At 40.7% G+C, this 11,375-nt stretch overlaps 1 protein-coding gene across 1 annotated transcript; it reads right to left on the bottom strand.

The window, feature by feature from the left end:
* Positions 1–373: 373 nt before the first annotated feature.
* On the bottom strand, positions 374–9,419 carry mybl2a (v-myb avian myeloblastosis viral oncogene homolog-like 2a). The gene is made up of 11 exons (XM_061075001.1): positions 9,288–9,419; positions 7,944–8,046; positions 7,503–7,571; positions 7,172–7,264; positions 6,837–7,057; positions 6,597–6,717; positions 5,184–5,398; positions 4,189–4,891; positions 3,406–3,648; positions 2,280–2,480; positions 374–2,081 (listed from the first exon to the last, which is right to left on the bottom strand). Exons 1-11 carry the CDS (start codon positions 9,338–9,340, stop codon positions 1,482–1,484), a joined length of 2,622 nt encoding a protein of 873 aa, XP_060930984.1. The 5' UTR covers positions 9,341–9,419; the 3' UTR covers positions 374–1,481.
* Between the last annotated feature and the right edge of the window lie 1,956 nt (positions 9,420–11,375).

Genomic DNA, 11,375 nt, shown 5'->3' on the forward strand with positions numbered 1-11,375 from the left:
GACGTCAACAAGTCATCACAGCTCTATAGTAACACTAGCAGTAACATCTACTACAGTATACTGTGTGTTATGTATTTTACTATACTCTCACAACTTCTATTTACTTCTATAAATGATTTTATTTTTATACATATTTTACATGTTCAATAAAATGTTCCTTTTCTGTCTATGATTTATCTGTGTATGTGATTCCATGTGTACGTGTTTCTCGGTCACTGCTTAGACAGTGGAAATTAAATAACAGGAAAAAAAACTTTGGTGAAGGAAGTGTCCTTTCGATAGATGGCAAAATGTGGTATGTATGGTAAATATGCCTTTTTTAATAACTTGTCAGTCTTTACAGTCACTTTTGCAAGCTTATTGCAGCATTTGTTTTATTCTTAGGCACATGATGTTACAAAAAAGAGAACTTCTCTGACATAAATGTAAACACTGGGCCGTAAAAAAACTGTAGAGAAAAAGATGTCCTTAATATTTCATACATAAACATTCTCTGGGTACTTCCATGATGCGACACAAAACGACCGAAGTTTAAACCAGTCTACAAACAAAACCAGTCAACTGTTATTCAATGTGAACTTCAGTTTGTATCTAACCTTTTGGGCCTGCCAATCTACAACAGCCAAACCATTGATTGTAGAGAATGAATGAAACTTGGATGTAGAGGATCTTTTCCAACAGGAAAACATCCCCAGAAACAGGAAGAAAAAAACATTCAGAAAGCTGTTTGCATCTTGAGAAACATTCCTTGCTGCACATTGATAAGACGGCCAATAAAAATGAAAGATATAAACAAACAAGACCTTGCATTCTCATTCACTTCGCTGTCATGAGCCAACAAAGTACAACTAATAAAAACCTTTACAAACGTTAAATCATCAGCTGTCCACTGACCTGCTGAAGAGAGGAGTACATTTTTCCATCAAGGGAAAACGGTTGATGTGTAGCAGTGTTCTTGCATATCTGATTTAAGAATCATAAAAATTATTTTGATGGTATTATTGCAGGTTTATGTTTTTCATTTGTTTGAACTGAAAAAGCTGCAAAATGCAAATCCCTGTTCACTCCTCTGGCCTGAACCTTCTTTAGGTATGAATCAAACTTGGGAATACAGTTTCACAAGTCTATCTAAGTCGGTTTTAACATATAGGTTAAGTACTCTGTGAAGGCAAAAATATGCTGCTTTTTACTTTCAATCGTCTGAGCCCATACTGAGCTCTGACAGTCAGCCACTGGTTTTACATCATGTTTTTTCATTCAGACTTTTCAGTTAGCACTTCTCTATTTCAGTTTGTTACTGTTGCCAACAACAACAAAGTTGAAATAACACTCAGGTTAATTTAGTGTTAGGAGAGATTGTGGATGTGCAAACACCATTTATAGTTTAGCGGATATTGTTTTTTTTGTTTAATGTGATGTGACTAGCATGAAACAGTGAGTATGGAGAAAAGTTCAACCAGAGCCATTCATGACTGGATCCATCAGTGTTTACTGGCCCCATTGTGCTTTTTAACAGTCTTTGTGGAGTCCTTATATATAAGCAGTCTCTCTGTGGTGTGATGCGGGAGGTGGTTACTCTTGGCTCTTACAATACATGCAGCCATTGGAAAGAGTCTGTCGAAGCCGCCTGAGGTGGCTGGTACTGCCAGCAGCTTCTTGGCGATTGCCTGGAGCATGGGAAACCGATCAGCAGATTTCCAAAACAGTAAACTGGAGTTGCTCTCCCACAGTGGCTCAGCCAGGTACATATCAAGCTCAGACTCAGACTTTATGGTCTTTGCAGGCAGTTGGAGGAAGCTGAAGATGGACTTGCGCTTGAGTTCATTTCCACTGACTCCATCGCGGTTGTTTTCATCTTCGCAGGCACCAGATGCCTCCATTAGTGTGTTGGTCTGGTTCTCCTCTTGGTCCTCTGGCTCTTGTTTAAACTCCTTCTTGATCTGGTATATATCTGTTTGCACACAGGGAGGTGGTAAGGCCCCCATTTTTTCTAATGTGGCTTCCATGATGGTGTGAGCAAGGTACTTTGTTGGAGGAGACAGGAAACCTGTCTTGTAATCCAGTTTGACAGCAGCAAAAGGCTGAAATAAATGCAAGACAGAGCGAGATATTTTAATTGATGCACTACATATAAACACCACACAGCTAAATATATAAACAAATATACTGATTTTTTTTCAAAATTAAGATGCCCCCCACATTTTGAAGCATTCAGTTCATCAGCTCTCTGGATAGAAAATAGTTGACAGAACAGTCAGAGCTCTCTGCTAAATCAGTACCTGCAGTTTGATCCTAGGGTTAAGCACAGCAGCCAGTATCATTTCCCTCTGGTGAATTAGGGATTGGAACTGTGTGTAGAGGCCTGTGCGTAGAGCCTTGTTGAAGTGGATGTAGTTGGTGGCACTGCTTTCCAAGATTTTATCCAGTCCAACGAGGGAGGGTATGATGAAAGATATGGTCACACCATTTCCTTGCAGGACCTTAGTTGTAAGAGGCAAAGGGGAAATGTTCACACGTGCTCTTCTACAAACAATACCTCTATAGCAAATACTTATTTGAATGTATTTGTATTAAGGGGTTCACAAGTAAAAAGATAGGTCTTATCCTTGAACTAATGCTCAATGTACAACTGACAAACTAATACATGCAGTGTTTCCTTTAGGATATTGCTAGCAGCTAATGGATAAAGTCCTTCAGTATAAGATTAGATTAGATAGATCTTTATTGATCCACACATCTGGGAAATGCACTTGTTACAGCAGCAGGCAGGTCAAAATGAGGTAGACAAGAGAATAAAGAAAAATTAAAAGGACAATAGAATAAAAATAGAGAATTAAAAGTCATTTTAAAAACATATAACTTGGCTCAGCAGTTAAGCATCACTAGATGCACACAGTCGGCCAAAACCACAGTCAATGAAAACACGCAAAAAGTACAGACACACACAAAAACACAGAAAAGAGGTCGGAGCTAGCGGACATTCACATTTTTTCTTAAAAAGGTCCAGTGTGTAGGACTGAGGGGATTAATCAACAGAGTTTGTAAAATAATGATCATAATTATATTTCAATTAGCTTATAGTCACCTGAAACAAATTTTGGGTGTTTTTGTTCTTGGTTCCCTACATTGAGAGTGGGTCCTCTTCCATAGAGGCTGCCATGTTGAACAGAGAAACCAAACACAGGACCTAGAGAGGTGTCTTTTTAGTTTTTGGTTATCTTTAGGCCACTCCTACATGCTCCGAAGGGGGAGCGAGAAGCAAGTGTTAATCTGTCTGTTGTAAAATGGTTGGTTGTAAAATGCAACTTCACCACCAGATGCCACTAAATCCTACACACTGAATCTTTGCTTGATTAAGGTCCACAAATAGCTCCCAAAAGAGTGAGGATTAACGTTCCCTTTTACCTGTAAGGCCTCCTCAAAGGGCTCAAGGAGACTCAGGATGTCCAAAACTTGCTCCCTCTTGACCATGATCAATGGAGGGGCGCTGGCTGTGTCGCTGGCCTCTATGCGGGCCAGGGCAAGGACCTTTAACACGGCGCTCCAGGCAGTCTCCTGCACCATGCGGCGTAAAGAAAGCATCATGGAGTTCCAGCGACAGCTACTGGAAGGTGGGCACAGAGACACATTGTACTCCCTCAACAAAACCTAAATACACGAAATGACACAAAATGGTGAGGTTAAAACAAATCAAGAAATAAACATCCCTCAATTTTTGAATCACTGTTACCATAAAGATTTCTGATAATATGTGCCCAACATAAGGAATAAATTAGCACAGAAAGACAGTAATGACACTGAATGAGACATAACAAGATATTTGTAAATAGACCAGTCCATCGTATAACCCTCCTCTGACCCAGTGTCATTTATCAACCATTATTTGACAGTTAACAAAAGGAAATGCATTTTACATTAGAAACTTCCAGTAAGTCTGATGTCTGGGATTTAGTTTGTCCCCACACAGTTGAAATTATTTAATGTGAGAGGTTCTGCGATTGATATGCACACTTAATGCAGAGGGATTTATACAAACCTAATTAAAAACACAACACAGCCTAGTGCCAACTCTTTGCATGTAAAATCGAATAATCTGTGACATAAAAAAATAAGTTGACAGGGAGCATCTGCCTTGTCAAGAAAAATGTAAAACAGAGTAAAATAAATATGCTCGTTTATTTCTCCTACCTCACTCCAGTAGGCGCTGCTCCTTAAGAAAGCCCCCACGTTGTTGACCTGTAAGAGCATGTTCTCCACCACTCTGGAGTTCCTCAGTGCCTCCTTGATCACTAGCTGCAGTGTCTTGGCCACACAGGTGATCCTTTTCCCGATCTGCGTCTCGGAAAAAGGGGACTCGGTTTCTGGCAACTGGTTGGACAAAAATGTCAGTGTCTCCTTCCCATTTGGTTCTCCCTTGTTGGCGGAGCAGATGATTTTGTAGTCGCAGAACAAGTTGTTCTCTGACAAGGTTTCTTTGGCCTGGTTGGTGAGGATGAAGCCGATGCTGCGAGGAAATATGCCGTAGCTGAGCAGCACGTCTTCGAGCTCTTTGGCCACAGCGGCAGGGATGTTTTTGTGGCGTAGTTGTCGGAAAGCCACGATGGGACGCCGGATCTGCCAGGAATCACTGACAAAGTGGAGCTGCACGACGACGATGGGCTCCTCCCCTGGTTGGGACTCGTTCCCAGCCCAAAGGTCAAACGTGACATGAATGGGGTTCTCACCATCTTTGTGGCTTGCAAGGCAGGCTTTAAAGTCACGGATCAGCTGAGGCTTGATTGTTCTTTCCACATCGTTGTAAAGCTGCAGGCTCATGGCCCGCTGGGTTAGCCTGTTGTATTCAGGGCTAAGGGAACTGACAAAATTCCTAAAGCCTGCGCCTTCCAAAAAACTGTGTGGAACAAAGATACATTAATGTGGTGAGTGTGTGAGGAGGTGATAAAGACTGGTGATCAGATTTCTACATCAACACTTTCATTCATTCGGATAACTTGCCTTTCTGCTTTAGTGAAGTAATTCAATACACACAAACATGGTTGCTTGACAGACAAGGAACACACAGGACATCGACCAAGGAACACAGACTCATTAAGTAATTTCTTTAACTTGCAGATGAACAAACTTGGGTGTTTTGACAACTACCCCATTGGGACAAATAAACAGCAACGAGCACCGAAAGTCACCTGAATGGCAGCATGTCTTCAGCGATCATCCTCAGTGCTGCATCAACAAACTTTTTCTGGTCCACCGCCGTGGCTGCTGGAGAAGCACCTGAGTTGGGACTGGGACTGGAACTCGAGCTGGGGGTCAAGGGGGGACTCGGAGAGGTGACCTCTCCCAATGAGGCCAAAGCTCCTGGAGGTGGATCAGCCGCCTCCTGTTTGGAGTTCTGCCTGACCTGCAGAAAAGCAATGAGTAGGAGAATTAGACCAAGTCGGCCAGCTGGGAATATCTTGGAGATTAAAATTTTTTTAACATTTAGAATTTTTTTGTTAGGCATCCGAAACCAACTCTTTAAGTTTTGCCAGGGAAGAAATCACGACAGGACTTCCTGGTTCAGCGTCTAACAATACGTCACACTTGAAGTCCACCTGTGGGCAAGATACTGAAGCCCTAAAAAAAAAAAAAAATAGATGTTGTATGCACTAATTGCATGTCACTTTGGATAAAAGCGTCTGCCAAATGACATGTTAGGTAATGTAATTTAACGCAACATCTAATGATAATCCAGAATACTCACAAGGCAGAAATACCTTCTAATTGTATTCATAGTCTGATCAGCAACCCACAAATGACCAAAACACTATAATTTTGTAATAACTTAATAAAAATACCAGTTTTAGGAAGACTATACCGGCGGGGGTTATATACCCCTGGCAGGTACTACCAAGCCAGGCAGTTTTCAGGTTAGAGGCCAGTCTAAAAGCACCTTTGCCATCACCTATTGGCAGTAGGATGATGGATGCAGATTGGGCCGATGTATTTGTCACACATATGAATGGTGTTTTTGCCTATGCAAATTGGGACATATTCAATAAGTGTGGAGCTCATGTGCATATTCAAATTCATTTCAAAAGAAACTTGTAATACAAAAAAAGTCACTTTTAATGTATACTTTGATTATGTAAAGTTTGATTGTGGTAGGAGTAAAGGAAAAAATTAAGCCTATTTGAGTGTATTTCGGGCATATTCGATTAGTGTATAGCTCATTTGCATATTAAAATTCATTTTCAAAGAAACTTGTAATACAAAAAATGTTATTTCTCATGGGTACTTTCATTGTGTAAAGTTTCATTTTGATAGGAGTAAAGGAAAAAATAGCCCCATTGGGGTGTTTTGTTGCCTGGCCTTATTGGCAGACATCTCGGATTGATGACAATTAAACATATTTCCTCAACTAGGATTTCTTAGGACTTTTAGTATGTTGTTCTGGACATTTCATAGAATTGATCTATGCTGAAAAAGATTATTTTACAATTAGTCGGTCGTAAAACGCTCCTTTGCCTGGACTAAGTGATGATTAATAAACAATAGCAAAAAGGGGAAATGAGACGCAATGAGCCTTACAAAGTACATGCAAAATACCCTCAAAATACCTCTCCTTCTGCAGACGATTGAGTATCAAGGGAAATGCTTTCAGCAGCACCTTTGAACAAGCCCAGAGCCACCTTCTGTTTCATGTTGAAGTTCCAGTGATTGTTCACGGACGTGTTTGTCCTTCAAGAGAAATAAAAAGTGTCCATTAAAATCACCGTCATGCCTGATCAAAATAGACTGCAACAGCCACGCGACTGCTTTACATCAACCTCGTCAAATTTCCCCACAAACAAGCCCACCTTCCAGGGAGCAGCTTGGCAATCTCCGCCCACTTGTTCCCTAGGACGGATTGGGCTTTGTAGAGGATAAGTTCTTCTTTGTTGGTCCAGGGGTTCTTTTTGATCAGTGGGTCAAGCTGGTTGTGCCATCGCAAACGACAATCTCTCCCCAACCGCCCTTTTAAGGACTTGGCAATAAAAGCCCACTGGCTGGTGCCGTACAAGCGCACCAGCTCTGCTATCTGTCCAAAGCAAATACACGTGCAAATGCAGAATTACAAAATGAGATGGGACAATATTCAGTAAAAAACTATTTAAGTTAAGTGTGTATCTGATTTTCTGTGTCATTTTTCAACCTTTGCATCTTCCTCTCTGGTCCAGTTGTCTTTCACTATATCAGGATTCAGACGATAATGCCAGCGGCGCCTGCACTGGATTACTGTTCGACCCTGTCATGTCAAGAGGAAATTAACCCTTCATTTAAATATGAAAGCAGGTTGTTGCATTAGTCAGGGTTTAAATATTCACCGTAGGACATTTGTTAGCATTCAGAGATTTACATTTCCTTTCAAATTATAAATACACAGCTCCAAACTCTCTGGGTTTTCACCCGTTCCATTAAGCTTTAGTTCACATTGCTGATTCATTCATTCTCGTTCTGAACCAATTTGGTTTTTGAATACTTACGGGTAAAACAGAGGCGATGGTTCTCCAATCGTCCTGAAATTTGCTGAACAGAATTTTGAGATTTTCATCCTGAACAGAGGAAGAAATCATTTCAGATGCACAATAATTTAATGTCAGCTAACAGGTACAGGTTATCAGGACCTCATAACAACAACATGGGTAAATCAGGAGGACTTCACATAAGGATAATTGTGAGAGAGCCATGCAGTTTTTATTGAATTTATAGTTATATTTAACATTAGCTAACAAATAAATGTGGCATTTTCTTTAGCATAATCCATCCTACTGTTAGCATGCAGCATCACATTTAAGTGGCCAATGTTATAAAGTATTGAAAATAGAGTGAGTAGCTCCAGATAACATTAACTGGTAAGTGTCCAAAATATGAATATCAGAGTGTTGAAAGGACAACATATGTTTTAATGTCTTCCTTTCACTTACCTCTTCCTGAGTCCATTTGACTCTCAACTTGGGAGGATCAGTCGTCTTGGCTGCGTCCGAGTCAGTGTCGATGTAGAGATTACTGTCCCTGGTTTCTTCCATGCTGCAAACCCAGTTAGAAGCAATGTTAATGGCTTTCGAGATATAGAAATAACTAAGAGTGAGAAAACACATTGGAAATAAACATCAGACAATGTACACAAAGAGATAAACATATCATATTGTTGATATGAATACTGCTGTTATTTTTGACCGCATGTTTAGCCATCACTTTAAATAACCCTAACCCGTTTAAACATCAGCGATTATTTCCCTCTGTTTGGAGGGAGTGTGTTAAATGCTACAAATAAGAGTCTGTGTGATAAGCTCAAAGAGCGATGTAAAATTAGATCAACACTCTCCAGGCCTATGAAGAACAAGATGCTACAACTGTTTTATGAACAGTATTTAAAAAGGTCCAGTGTGTAAGATTAAGGTGAAAGGGATCTATTGGTAGAAATTGGAAAAAAAAGAATCCCAGTGATGTTTTCACAAGTGTGTTTCATCTAAATTGTACAAATTGTGGTTTTCTTGGTGCCGTAGAATTGAACCTTTATATGTAAGTACTTAATATTTACATCATGAGTATCTACTATTTCCCTATCCTGGCCAACACCATCAGAAATATGTTGTTGTGTATTTAGTCAACTGAGTCTTTGATGTACAGTATTTTGGATTTGTTTAAAGTTTTGTTAAATGTTTCAAGCATGCACACTGTGCTCAATGACTTTGTGTAAACTTTACAGTTACTGGTTGTGGTTGTGGCAGCAGGGAGCCAAAACAGGGAAGTTGAAACAGAAATAGCTTAGCAAGGCTAACTCTTGTACACGATGGAGATCACGTTAATTGACAAACACCGCAAACTAAGCGATATTTTTGAAGGCGAAATTCAGCGACCATTCTAATGACTAAACCATAATATAATAAATAAATTCCTGCATTGACGTCCAATCGAGCAACTGCTTCCGGAAAACTATCGGGCTCAACTTTTTCGTTCTCACACGATCTCTACAGCAAAGAGACGTCTTCTTTCAAAACTACTACGACTTTGGACTGTCAACATTACAGCTGGGAGACATGTCCATCCCGATCTCTCTCTCACACTCTCTCACTCACTCACTCACTCACTCTCTCTCTCTCTCTCTCTCTCTCACTCACTCACTCACTCACTCACTCACTCACACTCACTCACTCACTCACTCACACTCTCTCAAACACACACACAAACGCACGCCCGCGCACACGCACACACACATCGTAGTTCCTCAAACAGCAGGAAGTTGAGCAGCACTTTCGCTAACTTACCCTCCCGACATGTCCTCTGTGTTGTCCCGGGTTGTCTCTGTCTCCTCCAACATGCTGCCGCTGCACACCCAACTTCTTTCTACACAAACACGTACGATGCCGCCGCCACACACAGATGAAAACGTGTGTTACTACAACGCAGAAACCGGAAGTTGTGGCGCGGTGTGGAGAATGGAGGGGCGTGTTCAAGAGCACCATGGCAGCTCAACTGGTTCCGGAGATGAAGAGTAGGCGGAGGCGGTTGGCGACGACTAGGCTGTGAATGGTCAGAAGAGGGCAGAGGGAAGTGACGGATCAGGAAGTGAGATGGGAATTGAAGTGGATGGCGGGAGGGGTGACATTTGGTGTAGTGTCGAACATATGTCTCGTCTGCGTTGCCGGCCAACGGAGACGAACGTCCCCACATGGCGGCCATCTTGCTAGGGGGCAGCTCGCTCACCCATAACATTGTGTTGGTAGTGGTAAATAACCATTACTTGCTCAATTTTCAACCGATTTCTAAACGGTTTGGTTTGTTATAAACGTCAGAGACGTTTGACACTGCATACTTATGAATAATTATGTTATTTTCTAAAAAAAAAAATGAATAATTTATGCAGTGTCATAACTACATCTCTGACGTTTATAACAAACCAGATCGTTTAAAAATCGGTTGAAAATTGAACAAGTTATGGTTATTTACCACTACCAACACAATGTCGAACGAGACATCTAGCCTTTATATATAAATCTATGGTGTCGAAGACCAAAGTTCCAAAAGTAAACGAAATTGCAATCGTTGTGAGGAGTGGGATGAGGTACAATGTAAATACCATTGGTAAAGAACAAGAATCAATAGAAATCCAAGTATGGACAGAAACAGACAGCATAGAGAAAGTGAATTACTATATCCATGTAACAGACTGACACCTGAGATATTAAATGCAGCAAGTGGACCAGTCCATGGCAGAGTAGTGTGGTGCGGAGATTTTAATTCACACAGTTACTTATGGGGATGCAATAATACAGACCATTCTAATAAGTGTCAAGCATATTTTTCATTCAAGAAATTATGTTCCTAAATAATTTCACGGCCTGAAGTTGTTTATGACCTTTTGTGTGCATGTCAAAATGCAGCATTGTGTGAATTTGTAAAACAAAACAAATATAAAGTCATAAATCAATATAGGTCATGAATCACCCATGTTGATGGATGGGAAAGTTAAAGCACACATCAAATACATTTTTCTCAAAGGTGTTTTCCATCATTTAGGCAGTTCTATCAATCTGATGTATGAAGTGTTCATTTTTCCAGTAATTTTGATTTTGATTAGTTATTTAATGCTATAAAAATTAGGTGAAACATCATTAGCAACAGCTGAGACTTATTCCCAATTGGTCGAGCAGGTATATCGACTGGATCCTCACCCAATCACAACTGTGCTGACTTGGCTCCAAAGCTGCAAAATAGCGGCGTTCGTATCCGGAGTATTTTAGCTTGATTTCTGCATAGTAGAAGGAAGAGGAGACGTGTCATCCATGTTATTACACCATCTATGGATGATATACTTTTATTAGGCGAAATTTGTTTGGTTACCAGCACTGTACATTTTTCAAGACTGCTTTGAAACTGAGAATAGCCTTTGTTATCAAGGCCTGTGACTGAAAGATATATTATAGCAAATATTAAGATATACTGCTCATTAGCATAGGCTGAGTGGCATGCAGCAATAGTATTGAGAAGTAAGGTCATCAACAGATTGCTTACTGGTAAACTTAGCTCCAGTCTAGCATGTGTGTGTGTGTGTGTGTGTGTGTGTGTGTGTGTGTGTGTGTGCGTGAGTGCATGCGCGTGCATGCGCGTGCGTGTGTGTCAGTTCCACAGCCTTGTTAACTTTGCCCGTTTCAGCCTCATCCCTTCTCTCTGCTCTCAGTGTTGCCAAGCAACTGTCGGCTCCTCACAGTTACTACGGTAACTTGAAACAGTGGGTCTCTAACAAAATGTACACGTTTATCTTCAGACAAGCTGTCACCTTCATGTCACTCACACAATGGTGGTGGGGAAAATGTGGGGAATTATATCTGTTGAATGCAGTTTTGCATGTGCGT

The sequence above is a fragment of the Limanda limanda genome, chromosome 7, assembly GCF_963576545.1.
Source record: "Limanda limanda chromosome 7, fLimLim1.1, whole genome shotgun sequence".
Classification (NCBI taxonomy): Eukaryota; Metazoa; Chordata; class Actinopteri; order Pleuronectiformes; family Pleuronectidae; genus Limanda; species Limanda limanda.

What these genes read in the sequence shown, in the direction of transcription:
- mybl2a (XM_061075001.1), bottom strand. Translation starts at nt 9,340, where the DNA reads ATGTTGGAGGAGACAGAGACAACCCGGGACAACACAGAGGACATGTCG. An exon ending in CCAGAGAGGAAGATGCAAAG is followed by an intron (nt 7,058 to 7,171) that starts GTTGAAAAATGA and finishes TGCTTTGGACAG; the next exon opens with ATAGCAGAGCTGGTGCGCTT. An exon ending in CCTTTGAGGAGGCCTTACAG is followed by an intron (nt 2,481 to 3,405) that starts GTAAAAGGGAAC and finishes CTTACAACTAAG; the next exon opens with GTCCTGCAAGGAAATGGTGT.